The following is an 18775-nucleotide window of genomic DNA, read 5'->3' as shown; positions in this document are numbered from 1 at the left end:
ATTAACTAATTATTCAGAAATTCTTAAGTGAATTATTACACATTTAGAAACGACAGATCACAAAAGACAACACGATGTGTGTCCCTAGCCGGGTACTCCTACTGTGATAATGACATACTTGGAATTTGTACTGCAAATTTCTCAATACCGTCCAGCACTAACACACACACTTAGTGTTGCACTGGTATCGGCGCTGATACTGGCACTAACACTGTATCGGTACTGGCAATAGTACTGACGGCCCACTTTTTTTTTTTTTTTTAGATATAAATCATTTTTGTTCACAGACTTTGTTCTAAAAACAGCACTTTTTGGTTCCATGTGGTGTTTTTTTGGTTCTGAAAGCAGAAGTTTCAGCAGCTTGTTTAAAGGAAACACTGAAGTTTAGTAGCTTTTCACACAGAGACGTGAACCTGAATGTAAAAGTTTTACATTTTAACACCAGTTAAAAGCTGTTTGATGAAGCTGAGCCAGATTCTGCTTCCCTACCTGCTCATGTTTCTGCATTGTGGCCATTTTTATTATTTTCAGTGAAACTGAAACTTTTCAAATGTGCAGATCCTCCACCAGTAAACGCTGTTCTTTCAAGCTTATCCCAAATAAAATACTAAAAATTACAACCTATAAACAGTGGAACACTATAAATGATTTTAGCCGTCTATCGAGTATTTAAGTTGGTATATCGATATCGGAAAGGAAAAAGTGGTATCGGTGCATCCCTACACACACCCATCAACTGCTGGTTTCCACCAAAGCGTCCAGCAGATCAGTGACAAAAGAGCTAACTGTCCCGTCCAACAGCCGCTGTGTTCTTCTCAGACAGAGCTCAAGTTCTTACAGACAGAGAAACTGCCTCGGGTGAGTTCTGTTTGAATTCCTTCTGACCATAAATTCCTTTGTAATGAGAAAGACATGCAGCAAAATCCCACCAGGCCATGAGCCACCTTCCTGAGTGAGTCACAAAACCCGCCCGAATCTCCTGGCACACACTGGCGGTTAGGCCACAGCCTGCCACTCATTTGTAAACACAACTACTTTCACCAAATGAGCGAGTTTTAGTCCCGACAAGACCTGCAGATAAATTAAAGAAAGCCAAGCAGCCTGATTAACATTTAAAGGTCAAAGCTTTAATTCAGCAGAATGCTAATAAACATGGTAACATTAGATCTTCTGAGTCATCTCTAAAGCTGAGCTTTGAAAGTTTACCTGAAAGGCCTTGCTGGAGACATCAGAATTATGACAGATATAAATGAATGAACTGATCTGAGAATTTGTTGTTGAGCAAAATCTGATGGTGATACACAAATATCCATGAAACTGGATCAGAAATATAAACAAATATATCATTTATAATAATAGAGAATTAGAAATGCAGCTTAAAACAAATTAAGAAGATTGTAATATTACACAAAGTATCCATATATTAAATAAAATACATTTACATTTTTTATGATTTTATGTATGCATTAATTTGTCTTATTATTTATATTTATTGCTATTGTTGCCTTTACATCGTATATTTTTATTACTTTTTCTTTTGCTTTGGTTTACTTTTAGATTACGTCTAATCTTTGCACAACACCACAGCAATGTTAACAATACAAAGTTACCAATTTAAATCCAACTCCTTATATGTCTATAGTTCTATATTTCTATATATTTTTTAATTATATGATATGTTTTACTTATGTCCTTATTTTAATGTCTATAGTGTTTTAACTTATAACTTTTAAGTTATGTTGTATCGTTTTTAATAATTTCTGAATAGCTGTGTGTTAATGGAGAATTAGCAGTAAGAGATTTGTTGTACAGTAGAGCTGTAACAAATGACTACTTTGATAGTTGAATAATCTATCAATTATTGAAATGAATAATCAATTTTTTCAGATTATAAAACGTTCAATTACCATATAATAATAATTGTAATGTAGCTATCAACTTTTATATTTAGCTTGGGGTTTGTTTTATGCATTTGCTAACTTACAATGAAGACAATAAAGATGAGAATCTTATTCAAAAATCCACTGTTTTAATGAACTTTTTTGTCAATATAAAAGATAAATAAACTCCAATATTTTTTTCCTGCCAAAAACTAAAATCAAGGATGTGCAAAACAATATAAAATATAACAAAACTAAATCAGCTTTCTCTTAATCAGTTTCCAATAATTCCAGATTGAGGTAATTATTACTGTAGGAATTAACAGCAGCTGTAAATCTGTATTCCACACTGTTACGGTTAAAATCACTGAAAATAATTTGATCGTTGATTTTAGTCAACCGAGTCGATTAGTCATTACAGCTCTATTGTACAGTGTAACCACCTGTTTACTCTACCTGCTTCAGCATTACCAATAACACTTATTCCTGTAGTTTCCAAATGCAGTAAATTAAACATAACGCAGATATTTTGGTCCAATAGTTTATCATTATGTAAACACTCTGCTCTTCTGGAGGTCAATAACTCATTTATCGCACTTCAGCTTCAAATATCATCAAATCAAAACATCTGCCCAACATGAAAGACTTTTCTAACAGTTATCTGCCAAAAACAACATGATTACAATATGTTTTACGATTGAACTACAATAATTCTTCATAGCAAAACAGGCTCAGTTACTAAAGTACAAACCAACATAATGGTGTAAAGAGAAATTTCACTGGTCCTTCTAAATTTCTGTTTAATATAATGGTTAATATGTATAAAGTTATTAAGAGTGTTTTGCTGTGAAAAAACACTGTTCTAGAAAACATTTAACATTAGTTTAAAAAGTTAAAATTGTTGTATTTACCAGAAGTTACATAACAATTAGATTACATAACAAACACATACATTTTATTTACTATTTAAAACTATATGAAGCTAAATGTGCTGTATGTGTAGTGTTAGTGGTAAAAGTGTGGCACATCCAGAGAATTGTATTCCGTTGGAGACCATTTTCCTTCACAAAATAATGCATTTAGCTCTCTGCCAGAAATACATTTATCTCATATTAACTCATAATTATTTAATTTAATAACTTTCTATGAGGAAACTTTTACAGATATCTGATTCCATTCACCACCATTGAAAACAAATCTGTTTCTCTAGAAGGAAGTGATTCATTCCAAACCCTCTCTGAATTACTTCTGAACCACTTCATTATGCAGACATTCTGAAGGACAGGTGAAATTTGCTTTAAGTGTTTATGGTGGACAACGCTGTAAAGGTACCTGTGTAGCGATGAAGGATTTCTGTAATTGGGTGCTCATATCAGAGTCCTGTGGTCATCGACAGACAGCTGTTAAAATGTGTTTTGTACAGGACGGACGTTTAAGTCAATTTTTTAGTCAATTTTTAAATCGGCCTGCGTTCACAAACTGTAGGAGTGTTCCAACCATGTATATGTATATGTATATACACACACACACACACACACACACACAGGATGAGGGTAGCATGTGAAGAAAGTGGAAGCTCTTAAAGTACTTAAAGGCACAAATCTACACCAAATATTACTTTTGAATAATTGTAATATAATTTTAATTGAATAACAATAATCTGTCAGAGCAAAATATGCTCAGTTACAACATTATAAACCACCATAATAATGTAAAAAAAATATTATGCATTAAGAGACGGTACAAGTCATCCAACTCCTACACAATGATCCTAAATAAGGGCCACTCCCACTTCCCTTTTATTAAATAAGCTGAACATTTGCAATTTAAACATCTCAAATTCCATAAAACAGATAAGTTTATGTATGTACATACATACATACACATACACACACACATTCCACTTTCTTTACATGCCACCCTGTACTGTACTACTGGATAATATATATACACACACATTATATATATCACACACATACAGTAGTACATATGTGTGTGTGTGTGTATATATATATATATATATATATATATATATATATATATATATATATATATATATATATGTTTATACACACGTATATACACACGCATACATACATATATACTACTGTTTTATGTGTGTGTGTATATATATATATATATATATATATATATATATACACTACTGTGTGTGTATATATATATATATATATATATATATATATATATATATATATATATATAATCCAGTAGTACAGTACAGGGTAATACATGGTGGCATGTAAAGAAAGTGAAAGCTACACCAGCATTACACAAATATCATGCTACGGCGAAACAGGTTGAGTTACAACATTATAAAGCACTATAATAATGCCAAGAAATGTTTCAATAATTGACCATCGGTCTGCGTTCAGAGACTGTAGGACTTTTCCAACTCCCTTACAGGACATGAAGACCACAATGATCCTAAATAAGGGTCACTCCCACTTCCCTGTTATTTCATAAGCTGAACATCCAGAGTCAACTTAATCATCTCAAATCTCAATTTCCATCATACAGACACCTCCAACACCTCCAACACACCCAACTCCAACATTACCCCCATACAGAACAGAGCAGGCTGTTAAACCAGCATTAAGTGTATAGATTTATATAACCAGCTATAAATAAACACACCCAGCAGTGCAGGGGGGGGGTGGGGTGTAGGGGGTGCAGGGGGGTGGGGGCACGTGAACAAGCTCCTGAAGTACTGTAGCAGTTCTGTGTTATTTCCTAACTCCTCGAGCTCACTGGGGTTCATCACTGTCTGTAATCCTGGGGATCTCCGGGATTTCTGCAGTCAGAGCTGGATCCTGATCAGCAGCTGATTTGCATGGCGGTTGGGAGAGTGCACTGCAAGGACTTCTGCTTGTGCGCTAAACCCCTATCTCCTTCCCCAAACAGCACGAGCACGTCTTTAAAACAGTTGTAGTTAGTTTAGTCTGCAGGCTTTGACTGGGCTAGCTACAGTACAGGCAGCAGATCCGACATTAGGACCGTGCAAACTTTGTTTTACGGGAAATAACGAGCGTAAACGGCTGCGCGCGCACAGCAGAGATCCAGCACCGCGAGCGAGCGGAATAAGGGTACTTACTGGTACGTGTGCATGTGCGGAAATGTGGCTACAGGCGACCTGGAGCTGCTCCGGAGAGGAAAGTTGTGTGTGCAGCGTGAGGGGGACAGTGTTGATCCACTGTAAGCACAGGCCTCTCGGATTTCCTCAGGCGCGAGCAGCCGATCCGCAGAGCAACCGATCCGCGTGACGCGCACTCGCATTCAAAACGAGCCAATAGGAGCGCAGGGCGCAGGGCGTACGCCTATTCACAGCCACGGTGCGCACTTTCCGTAGTCCTCCCTGCTCCTGCAGTACTACCACCATCAGGCCCCTGCAACTAATCCAGAGTCTGCCAAGTTCAACCCCTCCTCCTCCTCTGCTGCACTGTAGCGTCCTGTAGCTGCTGCCCAGGTCATCAGGTTCAAACCCCTTGGCCTAGCCAAGACTGGACCAGCCAGCCCCTCTGTACTCGTACTTGATGGCGATGGTCAAAAGCCTGATCTGCACCGAGAGCCCTTCCAGCTTCAAGTACGGCTCGGCTCGACCCGCCATCCTTTAAGATCCACGGAAGACGAGCGTCCAGACTTTTTACTGTCCTGCACCGAAGTGGTGGAACGAACTTCCCCTGGGTGTCCGATCAGCAGAGTCCAACGCTCGCGGTCCTCAAACCCAGACTGAAGACCCTCCTCCTCTTCTGAGAGTACTCAGGCGAAGAGAAGAGTACTATGGTCTCCATATTGACTTGTGTTCAGTAGAGTCTAAGATTATAGGATCTTCTGGATTCTAGTCTTTATAAACTAGATAAGGGTCTTTTCTGAGTGACAGTGAAGCTCTTCTGGAAGTCGCTCTGGAGAAGAGCTTCTGCTAAAGGCCTTTAATGTAAATGTAAATAAACTGTTATTAAACGTGTGTAATAATTGTATGCATATATTGTGTTCAATTATCTTATGAGTTCCAAAGAGACAAATTTTGAATGTGTTAAAGGACTAGCTAGTCAGTGGTCAGTACTACAAAAAGTGCAACCGCTGAATTGGTGAAGGGTCATGGGCCCCCAAAGATCACCGATTCGCACCGAGGGCCCCACTTTACAACTTATAGGACTTAAGTTGGTGTTTTATCAGGGTTTTAAATTGTTGTTAGATGTTAAATAGTATCTGTGTCTTTAGTTGTGAAAACTGCCCATATGTGGTTTTACAAGCTTACAGCCCCATCAGAAACCTGTTGAGAAGACGTTGAATAGAACGTCTTAACGTTGATATTTGATTTATTTCATTATTAAAAATTATTGTAATTATTTCAGAGTCTTACTGGATAGTGTTGCTGTCCTCGCTGGGTCCTCCTAGTGTCCAGTTGGCACGGTGTGCGGTTAGCTAGCAGTAGGGTCTGCTAGGGTTAGCTTTTAGCCTAGCATGTATAATCACTGCTTTCAGGGGCGTCCCTAGTGCCTCCCCTAGCCTTCATGGATACACACCGTAGCACTTCTTCTGGTTGGTCCTCTTCTAGGCACTGCTTCACCCAGTCAGCTAGCGTTGACTATCACCCTTGTTAGACTCACTTCCGTATTGTCTTAAAGTAGCTGTTGTGTTTGGCCTTAGTGTGTGTGTACGGTTAAGAAGTGTGTTTTAGAGTCAGGTTAAGTCAAACTTTATTTATATTTGCGTTCAGGCATTTTTTAAGGCTGTGGCCAATCAGCTTTGGTCATACAGGTAAATGTAGGCCAATAGTGGGGTGAGAAAGGCGGGACTTAAGCAGTTTGGCCTATCGCTGCTTGTAAATGCAGGTAAATGTAGGCCAGTAGTGTCAGTTGAGAAGGTGGGACTTAAGCATTTTGACAAATGGCTGCATGTAGATGCAGGGTCACGTAGGCGAATAGTGGTGATTAGAAAGCGGGACTTAAGAGATTTGAATAATCACTGCATGTAAATGCAGGTAAATGTAGACCAATAGTGGCGGTGAGAAGGCAGGACTTAAATAGTTCGACCAATGGCTGCATGTAAATGCATGTACATGTAGGCCAGTTGTGGCGGTGAGAAGGCGGGACTTAAGTGGTTTGCCCAATGGCTGCATGTAGATGAAGGTACATGTAGACCAATAGGGGTGGTGAGAAGGCGGGACTTCAGCATTTTGATCAACGATTGATGTAAATGCAGGTAAATGTTGGCCAATAGTGACGGTGAGAAGGCAGGATTTAGGCAGTTTGTCCAATGCCTGCATATGGATACAAGAGGAGGCGGGGCTTAAACAGGTGAGTTTAAAGCTGTATAAATCTGCACGCAGAATGTGAGGTTGCTGAAAATCCCACAAAGAGGACATGTCCAGGAAAATGAGGACATCTGGTCAGCCTGCCAAAAAGGGTCAGGAGTGGACTGCTGAGAGGAACCAAGCCTCAAAGGGGGCAAACCCTCCCCCTGTGCTAAACACCAGATAGCCCAACAGAAAGCCCAGCAGCAGCAGAAGAACCGGTCAGATAGAAAGAATGAAGAACCACAGTTCATGTGAAAGCAAGGGAGAGCCGGACACACGCTCAGCCTCACTGCGAGAGGGCCTTCAACTGGAGTAAAGTCCATTTGGGCTGAGCAGTCCCACGCACAGCCGTGCAGGATCACCCTGCTGTGTGTTGTTCTGGTGGAGTGTTCTGGGGTTTTATTCGGAGAAGTTTGGGATTTCAGATTCAGCTTGAGAATAATTTGTGCAAAAGACTTGTGCAGGAAAAGCTCTGCTCACCTGCTGGGAGACGTCTGTGCTGTGCTTATCTGCTAGTTGTATTTATTTATTTATTTATTTATTCTAAATCGTGTTGTAATTCATGTGGTCGGATACGACAAAGCTTTTGTCCGCAGAGATGCAGTTTACATTCCCTATTAAAGCCATTCTGTAGAGATCAGATCTCCTCTACTTGGAGATGAACGGCCCCTCGCTGGTATATTAAATTTAATACTGCATATCTGCCCTGTTCTTCTGATCCATTTCTTATCCTTCCTTCTATGCTAATTATTTAATACCTACTTATTATTCAAAAGTTCTGATTATTCAGTATTATAATAATAATGATATAATATAATCTAATTCTATATTATTATGAAATATAAAATATGATATAATTATATACTATGACATAATAAAGTTATATACTATATTAAATGTGTACTAATTATAAAGTTTCTTATCCTTCCTTCTGTGCTAATTATTTAATACCTACTTATTATTCAAAAGTTCTAATTATTCTGTATTATAATGATAATCATATAATATAATATAATTCTATATTATTTTGAAATATAGTATGATAAGTATAATATAATTATATACTACGATATAATAAAGTTATATATTATATTAAATGTGTACTAATTATAAAGTACCTACTTATTATTAGAAAAGTTATAATTATTCAGTATAATGATAATAATAATTATTATTTAATACAATTACATATTATTATATAAAATAAAAAATGTGTAATAATTATGTACTATGGTGTAACAATGTTATATAATCATTTTATAATTACTAATTATTCAGTACCTACTTGCTTATTTAAAAAAGTTCTAATCATTCAGTTTAATGATAATAATAATGATTTAATATAATGCTATATTATTATATAATATAAACAATATGATATAATAATTATATACTATGGTATAATAATGTTATATAATTATACATTTGTACTAATTATTAGGTACCTATGTATTCATTTAAAAAGTTTGAATTCAGTATAATAATAATGATATCATTTAAAATTAGTAGAAAAGTAATAAGTAGAAAATATGATATAATAGTTATATACCATTATACAATAATGTTATTCAATATCTACTTATTATTATGTGCCTACTAATTTAGTACTTATTATAACTAATTATTCAATAAGTATTATTTTTTTCTGAAACAACTATGAAACATTTAACTTGACATTTACATACATTATATGTCAAATGTTTGTGGACACCCCTAATGAACCCATTCAATGCACAAACATAGAACTTATCTAGTCCCTGTAGAGAAGTACTGCCAATAGAATAGGACTCTGGGGCAGATAAACATCATGAACCTATTGGCACCATGCTGCCTAATAATGCCAGATGTGGACTAGAGGGGTATAAAGCCCCCCAGCATTGAGCTGTGGAGCAGTGGAAGAACTGTGTTCTCCAGAATGATGGATGGTGGAGCTCCATCCAGAACTTTTGGGATGAGTTGGCCCCACTAATGCTCCGCAATCAAATCCTCACAACAATGTTCCTCCAAAATCTAGTAGAAAGTCTTCTTTCCTGGACAGTAGAGACAGTTCCAACAAAAGCTGGATAAACCCGTTTTATAGCCTTGAATGAGAAGGTGTCCCAATACTTTTGTCCATTTAGTGTATTTTAAAGAACCAGGTTCTTGTCTTCCCATGATTTTCCATAGCCTAGAATCACTGCTGCTGATCAGCTGACTGCACTGACTGGGGCGTCTACACGCTCTCACACCCTGGATGCTGAACCTTCAGAGACCTTCAGTGTGCAAATACATCGGCAGCTGTCTCTGAATGTTCAGTACTGTGTGTAAGACAGGTGGAAAAGGGTGAAGCTCTCTCGCGTAAGACACACAGTGCCCCTTGCTGCCTAAAGGGAAAGCTCTAAACTGAGCTGTAACAGTAAATCTGTGTGTTAATGGAGAGAGAAGGAGCAGACGGACAGCCTGCACACAGCCGACACGAGCGTCGCCTAGTAACAGACGACCTATCAGGCGTACTTCAAACCCCAGTAAGAAATATACACTATAAATAAATACACATAAACACATCATAAACATCCATCCATCTGCTTCAGTGTGCCACACATTGCCGTCCATAGAAGATCCAGTTAAAAACCCTTTCAACCCTAAAGGCCTGTATGTGGGCACACACACTATATAAAAAAAGTATTGGGACACCTGCTCATTCATAGTTTCTTCTGAAATCAAGAGGATTAAAAAGAGCTGATCCTGCTTTTGTTGGAGTAACTGTCTCTACTGTCCAGGGAGGAAGATTTTCTACTAGAGTTTGAAGGAACATTGCTGTAAAGATTTGATTGCACTCAGTGACAAGAGCATTTGTACGGTCAGGATGTTGGATGAGCCCCCACCCTATCCGCAGCTCCCCAACTTATCCCATTCAAAAGTACTGGATGGAGCTCCACCATCCGTCATTCCAGAGAACACAGTTCTTCCACTGCTCCACATCTTAATGCTGCTGGGGGGCTTTATACCCCTCTACTAGCCCACACCTGGCATTAGGCAGCATGGTGCCAATAGGTTCATGTTTATCTGCTCCAGAGAGTCCTATTCTATTGGCAACATGTCTCTGTAGGGACTAGATAAGATGTGTATGTGTGTGCATTTGCACATCTGTGTCAGCAATGTGTGCAACTTAAAGTAGTAGAATGGATTCATTAGAAGGGGTGTCCACAAACATTTGGACATATAGTATATGTAAATGATGTTAATGTTTCATAGCTGATTCTGAATAATTAATATTTATTCAATTATTAATAGGTGCTACAGTAGTAAATACTAAATTAGTAGGTACTTCATAATTGGTACAAATGTAATAATTCAAATGTATTCGTTAATACTAATTAGTTACTGAATAATAAGAGCTTTTGAGTGATAAGTAGGTACTGAATAACCAATAGGTACTTAATAATAAGGGGTACTAAATAATTTCTGCTGAATTGAATAATTCATTCTTATTGAATAATTTCTGCATGCTGAGTAATTAGTAGGTTCTGAATAGTGAGTACTTATTGAATAATAAGTAGGTACTAAATAATTAGTACATGCTACATAATTTGTACTATTCAATAATAAGTAGGCACTGAATACTTACTACTTATTAAATAAATATTAGGCACTGATTAATTAGTTGATATTGCATAATTACTACTTATTGAATCATGTGCAGGTGCTGCTTAATTAGTAGGCACCAAATACATAGTATTTACTAAATTAGGAGGTACTGAATAACTCATTGATTAATGAGTACTTATTCACTAATTAGTTGATACTGGAAAATGAGTACTTTTGAATAATTAGGTACTGAATAACTAATAGATAATCAACAATTAGGTGTACTAAATATTTGTACATATGGAATTGCTAGGTGCTGAGTAAATAGTACATACTGAATTATGAATAGGTACTGACTACTTACTACTTATTAAATTTACTAAATTAGAAAGTACTGAATAATTAGTATTTATGAAATTATGAGCTACTGAATAATTAGTATTTGCAAAATAAAAGGTTCTGAATAATTTGTGCTTATTTAATTAGGAGGTACTGAACAATTAGTATTTGCTAAATTAGAAAGTACTGAATAAGTATTATTCAATTAGGAGCTACTGAATAACAAGTATTTGCTAAATCAAAAGGTACTGAATAATTTGTGCTTATTAAATTAGGAGATACTGAATAATTAGTATGTATTCAATTATGAGCTACTGAATAATTAGTATTTGCTAAATTAGAAAGTACTGAATAATTAGCAGTTGCTAAATGAGAAAGTACTAAATAATTAGTATTTGCTAACTTAGAAAGCACTGAATAATTAGTATTTATTCCATTAGGAGCTACTGAATAACTAGTATTTCCTAAATTAGAAGACACTGAATAATTTGTGCTTATTAAATTAGGAGATGCTGAATAATTAGTATTTACTAAATTAGAAAATACTGAATAAGTAGTATTTATTCAATTAGAAGCTGCTGAATAATTTGTATTTGCTAAATTAGAAAGTGCTAAATACTTAGTATTTACTAAATGAGGAGGTACTGAATATTTAGTATGTACTGAATAGCAGGTGTTAAAATAAGGCAGGGGTTTAAGGAGTTAATTCTGTTATAAGCCAATCTGTCTGAATAATCCATCAGCAGGTAAACAGACTGAACAGGAAATGCTAACAACAATTCAGCTCTTTATTTCTTATTTACAGTTCTAACGACAGATACACAGAGTAAATAAACACCCAAACAACAGCTGATAATTTACCCACAAGCGATGAGTTCTCCACCTCACAAGGCCTAAATAAATAAAGGTTTTAACAGTTAAAGGAATTCCACCAGGTTCTGCATGATTCAGTGGCTGAGGTGTGAAGAAAGCCATTCAGAGTGAGCCTTGTGTGAAACACTCGGTTCTAGATAACTTTACCCAGCCAGGACTGTTTACAGTGCAGGTGAATGGAAGCAGACGTCTGAAGAATGTTCTTCCACCAGATGGTGATGAAGACACTGCCTGAGTTCTGAGATATGGACAGAGAAGACCCCATCTGCTTCAGTGCTGTCCATAGGAGATACAGTTAAGCCAATCAACCCTAAAGTCCTGTATGTGGGCACATTCACTATGTGGACAAAAGTATTGGGACATGGCTCATTCATTGTTTCTTCCAAAATCAAGGGTATTTGTTGGAGTAACTGTCTAGGGAAGATGGTTTTCTACTAGATTTGGAGGAACATTGCTGTGAGGATTTGATTCCACCAGTTTCTGCATAACTCAGTGGGTGAATGGAAGCAGATGTCTGAACCTCTAACGCTCCCACACAGAGTTTATATAATATATATAATGTATAAATATAGAGTTTTGAGATATGGATTTAACCTGAAACATATTTTTTAATAAACGCAGGGTGTTGTGGGCCATGAAAATGTCATTTTTAATATTTGTCATATGTTTACCATCATCAGCACTACATATCTTACATATTGCTATTATGCAAATACATTACGCTATTTTTCAACTTTTTCATTTTTTGACATATTGTGAAACTGGCAGTTACACTTTGCGTTGTGTCAGAATTTCATGGTAAATTGACCAACAGAAATGCTACAAAATGACTTGGATTAAAATCTTTTTCCATTAACTTCCATTGAAAGTTAAGAAGGTTTTTTCCTCCTCCTGTAAAGTTGACGTTTTGGAGATATGAGGGTTTTGTGAATGGTGCTCTGGTGTAAAACCTAGATGACCCACGTAGGATCACTGGTGTTTTGGATGTATATTTTAATCTGTGCTTGAGCAGTAATAACACTGACGCAAATGCTTCCTGTACAAAAACCATCTAAACTGATCAGTTTCATCACCATGGTCACCACACAGAACCTGCAGCCAGGATACCAAGGGAACCGCCCACCCACCTTCTTCAATCACATCTCAGATTTACTGCTTGCGTCGGACTCTCTTATCCAGAGCTCTTACATGTGAATTATGTTACACAGGCCGGAGATTGTAGAGCTAGGGGTCTTACACAATGACTAGTATTGATGTAGAGTGGTGGGCTCGCCAGTCCACAACTGGGAAGGTGGTGTTGGTAGCCACTACGCTACACCAACTGCTGGGTCTTCTTGGTCAGGGTCCCAACTGATCTGGAGCCTATCTGGAATCACTAAGTGCAGGGATCCCCCTTGGGCATGGTGCCAGTCTATCACATGGTACATACGTACATGTTGTGTGCAGTGTGTTGGGTGTAGTGTGTGGAGTATTTATACTGTACACCAATCAGCCAAAACATTAGAACCACTGAAAGGTGAGGCAGCGAGTGAAGAAACAGTCAGTTCTTGAAGGTGATGAAGAAGGTGTTGAAGCTGGAGAAATGGACGTAAGAAGCGTAAGAATCTGAGACATTTTGACAAGAACCAAACTGTGAGGTTCTAGACAATGACTGGGTCAGAACATCTTGTGGGGTGTTCCCGTTAAGCAGTGGTCGGTACCTACCAAAAGTGCTCCAAGGAAAGGACAACCGGTGAACCGGCAGCAGGGTCATGGGTGGCCTAGGCTCATTGACGCTCATGGAGGCCCCGCCCACCTCACAACTGCTAACGGGAGTCTTGGTGCCAGATACCACAGGACACCTTCAGAAGTCTTGTGGAGTCCATGTGGAGTAGGTTCACTGGTGGGTTTGGCTATATTTGTGTTGTTGTCATGGTGACGGCTGGCTCCATTCACCACCACAGTAAAGAAATCAGCCCCCCAAACCATTGAATCATGCAGAACCTTTAAAAATCAGGTGGATCCCCCCTTGAGTTCTCCTCCTTCACCCATTTAACAGTAAAGCCTCTCAGGGCTCAAAGCTGCAGCTCAGTCTCTTGTGCGCACCCAAAAGGTCAGCAGAAAAGAACCTGACCAGGTGAGGTCAGCGAGAGTCTTCAAGTCCGAAAGAGTGCAAAAGGTGTTTGGACGGGGTGTGGGATCAGCAGTAGACTGACCAGTATATGAGGTTAAAAAATATGTAGGATCCAGGAAAGATCATGCGGGAGTACTTGTCAATAGCATGTGTGTTCTGGATGATGCTGAAGTTGCGGAGGCCCTTCTTCTTGGTGGCTGTGGACTCGCTGCTGACCGACAGGTGGACCACCATATGCTCCTGCTTCTCCGGCTCCTCCTCGGGAACCATCGGAGCCTCGGTGTAGCCGGCTAAGCTGTTAGTGTCCGCCTCGCTGTACGTTCCGTCCAGCATCATGGTCCTGGTGTGGGACATCCCGCAAGTGCAGGGCAGAGACTGCAACAGGCAGAGTGGAGGACACAGTAAGGTCAGAGCTGCACACTTCAAAAACATGGTTCTACGTGGTTCTTGGCTTTTATGATTGGTTCTAGGAAATAAATATTTGGAATGAAGCCTCTAAATGAGGTTGTCAGGGTGTTTGTTTTTACTTTAAAAAGGTTCTTAAGCTCTAAAATTGTGGTTCTACACAGAACTTGTTCTACTGTGGTTCTACACAGAAGGTTCTCCTTCTATGGCATCACTCCAAAGAACCTGTTTTGGCAGCATCATTTTTAAGCCAACACCAACAAACTTGACCATGACTTGACCATGGTTCTCCTTTATTCACACTGGTCTAGAACATCTTTCTCCATTCACATATAGTTCACCCCACCTTCCTGTTCTAGGACGTTCTCCTCCATTCATATGGTTCACTTCCTTTCACACTGTCCTAGAAAGTCTGTTCCATTCACATGTTCTAGAATGGTTTCTCTATTCACACTGTTCTAGATAGTTCTACTTCATTCACATCATTCTAGCATGTCTTCTTCTATTCACACTGTTCTAGAGTGTTCTCCTCCATTTAACACTGTTCTAGAATGGTGTCTTTCATTAACACTGTTCTGGAATGTTCTTCTCCATTCACACCATTCTAGCATGTCTTCTTCTATTCGCACTGTTCTAGAATGTTCTACTCCATTCACATTGTTCTAGAATGTGCTACTCCATCCACACTGTTCTAGAAAGCTCTTTTCCATTCACACTGTTCTAGAATGTGCTACTCTATTCACACCGTTCTAGAATGTTCTACTCCATTCACAATGTTCTAGAATGTGCTACTCTATTCACACCGTTCTAGAATGTTCTACTCCATTCACAATGTTCTAGAAAGCTCTTTTCCATTCACACTGTTCTAGAATGTTCTACTCCATTCACAATGTTCTAGAATGTTCTACTCCATTCACACTGTTCTAGAATGTTCTACTCCATTCACAATGTTCTAGAATGTTCTACTCCATTCACACCATTCTAGAATGTTCTACTCCATTCACACTGTTCTAGAAAGCTCTTTTCCATTCACACTGTTCTAGAATGTTCTACTCCATTCACACCATTCTAGAATGTTCTACTCCATTCACACCATTCTAGAATGTTCTACTCCATTCAAACCATTCTAGAAAGCTCTTTTCCATTCACACTGTTCTAGAATGTTCTACTCCATCCACACCATTCTAGAATGTTCTACTCCATTCACACCATTCTAGAATGTTCTACTCCATTCACACCATTCTAGAATGTTCTACTCCATTCAAACCATTCTAGAAAGCTCTTTTCCATTCACACTGTTCTAGAATGTTCTACTCCATTCACACTGTTCTAGAATGTTCTACTCCATTCACACCATTCTAGAATGTTCTACTCCATTCACACCATTCTAGAATGTTCTACTCCATTCAAACCATTCTAGAAAGCTCTTTTCCATTCACACTGTTCTAGAATGTTCTACTCCATCCACACCATTCTAGAATGTTCTACTCCATTCATACCATTCTAGAATGTTCTACTCCATTCACACCATTCTAGAATGTTCTACTCCATTCAAACCATTCTAGAATGTTCTACTCCATCCACACTGTTCTAGAAAGCTCTTTTCCATTCACACTGTTCTAGAATGTTCTACTCCATTCACACTGTTCTACAAAATTCTTCCCACATAATCAAGACGATTAGAGTTTACTGAAGCAGTTTGAGGAGAGTGTGTACTGACCAGTGGAACTCCAGGACCACAACTGTGATCTAAGAACAAGACCAAGACTCTATTAGAACCATCATATTATTCACCTGTTCTCTAACTCTGTCTCTGATCTTCCGCTCTCTCCTGTCCTGCACTGTGGACAGGTAGTTGACGGCCGCATATTCCAGCACGGACAGGAAGACGAACACAAAGCTGACCCACAGGTAAATGTCCACAGCTTTGATGTAGGAGACTCTGGGCATGGAGGCGTTGACTCCAGTGATGATGGTGGACATGGTGAGCACCGTGGTGATGCCTGAGTGAGATTAACACATGCTGTTAAAATCTGCACAACACACAGCCCGGCACCAGTCCGTTTCCCAGACCCAGATTAGGCCTAGACCTAGCTGGTTTAGTCCAAGACTGAGCTTAATCCACCCACTTCAGTTCCTCACAGCCCAGAATCCTCATCAATCACAGAACGCCTGCTAGTAATACATAGAGCCTTTTTTAACGGAAACGGCTGGAGCACTGTCTTAAAGGGTTAATGCCCTACATCCACGGTCTTACCCAGAGAGACTCTGGCTGGCACGGCACGGCGGTCAATCCAGAAGGAAACCCAGGACAGCATGACCATCAGCGTGGCGGGGAAGTAGGTTTGCAGCAGGAAGAAGAAGATGTGGCGGCGCAGGGTGAAGTTAATATACAAGCGATTATACCAGCCTGAGGAGAGAGAGCACACAGATCAGATCAAAGCAAATACTTACACACACTCACTCACACACTTACACAGTTACACACACACATTCAAACACAGCTCAGACAGACTGAATGAAGCTGAAACTCTATTATCATTTACATTTACGGCATTTAGCAGATGCTCTTCTCCAGAGCGACTTACAGAAGTGCTTTGCTATTTACCCAAGAAAAACCTCAGCTAGTTTGAACAGACTAATAATTCAAAGCTCCTCTAATCTTAGACTCTACTAAACACAAGTCAATATGGAGACCATAGTACTCTTCTCTTCGCCTGAGTTCTCTCAGAAGAGGAGGAGGGTCTTCAGTCTGGGTTTGAGGACAGTGAGCGTTGGACTCTGCTGTTCGGACACCCAGGGGAAGTTCGCTCCACCACTTCGGTGCAGGACAGAAAAAAGTCTGGACGCTCGTCTTCCGTGGATCTTAAAGGATGGCGGGTCGAGCCGAGCCTTTCCTGAAGCTGGAAGGGCTCTTGGTGCAGATCGGCTTTTGACCATTGTCATCAAGTACGGAGGGGCTGGCTGGTCCAGTCTTGGCTTTGTAGGCCAGAGTCAGGGGTTTCAATCTGATGACCTGGGCAGCAGCTACAGAAAGCTACAGTGAAGAGAGAACGCAGCAGAGGAGGAGGAGCTGAACATGGCTGAACTTAGGAACGTTGAAGGATGAGTTGCAGGGGCCTGATGGTGCCCAGAGGGAGACCAGCCAGATGAGAGCTGCAGTGGTCAAGTCTTGAAGTGACGAGAGACTGAACATCTGAGCACCTGGGCGACTCTCAAGAGAGGAAGGGTGGAATTCTCTGGATGTTGTACAGGAGAAATCTGCATGACCGAGCTACGATTGCAACATGTGTTATATCAAAATGTTCAGGACATCCTCAGCTCTCTCTGCAACGAGACCCAACGTGACCCAAAGTCTGAATAAAATTGTTTATTAATGTGTAATAAATGTTTAAAATTGTTTGAGCGGAGGTGTTGTCTGTCGCTATACTTAATTTTTTAATAGTCATGAACTGTGAGAGAATTGGCTGTCCATTGGGAAAGTGCTGGCTTAGAGCGGTTAGAGCTATTGATGACAGAGTTTTGGGTTCGATACCCAGGCTCGGCAAGCTGCTCCCTAGACACCCCAGACACCACAGTAATGGCTGCCCGCCGCTCTGGGCATGTGTGCGCACTGTTACTGTGTGTGACAATGCATGGATGGGTTAAAGGCGGAGGCCAAATTCTATTGGTTAGAGCACCGGGCTATTGTTGGTTGTGGGTTCAATGCCCAGGCTACCTAGACACCCCAGACACCACAGCAATGGCTGCCCGCCACTCTGGGCATGTGTGCTCACTGTTACTGTGTGTCAATACATGGATGGGTTAAAGGCAGAGGCCATCGGTTTCAGCACCGGGCTATTGATGACAAGGTGGTGGGTTCGATTCCCAGGCTCGGCAAGCTGCTCCCTAGACACCATATCAATGGCTGCCTGCCGCTCTGGGCATGTGTGCTCTTTGTTACTGTGTGTCAATACATGGATGGGTTAAAGGCGGTGGCCATCGGTTAGAGCACCGGGCTATTGATGACAAGGTTGTGGGTTCCATTCCCAGACTTGGCAAGCTGCTCCCTAGACACCCTAGACACCATATCAATGGCTGCCTGCCGCTCTGGGCATGTGTGCTCATTGTTACTGTGTGTGTCAATACATGGATGGGTTAAAGGCAGAGGCCAAATTCCATTGGTTAGCACACCAGGCTATTGAGGACAGGGTTGTGGGTTCGATACCCAGCTTCTGCAAGCTGCAAACTGCCCTTGAGCAAGGTCCTTCACCCTCTCTCTCCCTAGACACCACAGCAATG

The 18775-nt window shown here is 39.7% G+C and overlaps 2 protein-coding genes across 4 annotated transcripts in view; both read right to left on the bottom strand.

Annotated features, from left to right (window-relative positions):
* The window catches only part of syne3 (spectrin repeat containing, nuclear envelope family member 3), a 57057-nt gene extending 51952 nt beyond the window's left edge, over nt 1-5105 (bottom strand). For 2 of the 3 annotated variants that reach the window (XM_072689014.1, XM_072689015.1), the window contains exon 1: nt 3213-3300. In XM_072689014.1, coding sequence (XP_072545115.1) covers nt 3213-3251 — 39 coding nt within the window. In that variant the 5' untranslated portion in view covers nt 3252-3300. Of the gene's footprint in view, nt 1-3212; nt 3301-4992 lie in introns of those variants that run through there. The other variant, XM_072689016.1, reaches the window with a different exon arrangement.
* Nucleotides 5106-11893: 6788 nt separating this feature from the next.
* Nucleotides 11894-18775, bottom strand: part of gabrr2a (gamma-aminobutyric acid type A receptor subunit rho2a) — a 38944-nt gene continuing 32062 nt past the window's right edge. Inside the window, exons 7-9 of the mRNA XM_072690247.1 lie at nt 16752-16904; nt 16289-16497; nt 11894-14464 (exon numbers count right to left, since the gene is read on the bottom strand). Of these exons, the coding sequence (XP_072546348.1) occupies nt 14156-14464; nt 16289-16497; nt 16752-16904 (671 nt within the window). The 3' untranslated portion in view covers nt 11894-14155. The remainder of the gene's footprint in view (nt 14465-16288; nt 16498-16751; nt 16905-18775) is intronic.

This window comes from Salminus brasiliensis, chromosome 10 (assembly GCF_030463535.1).
Source record: "Salminus brasiliensis chromosome 10, fSalBra1.hap2, whole genome shotgun sequence".
NCBI classification, from domain to species: domain Eukaryota; kingdom Metazoa; phylum Chordata; class Actinopteri; order Characiformes; family Bryconidae; genus Salminus; species Salminus brasiliensis.
This window is presented reverse-complemented; position numbering and strand designations above follow the sequence as displayed.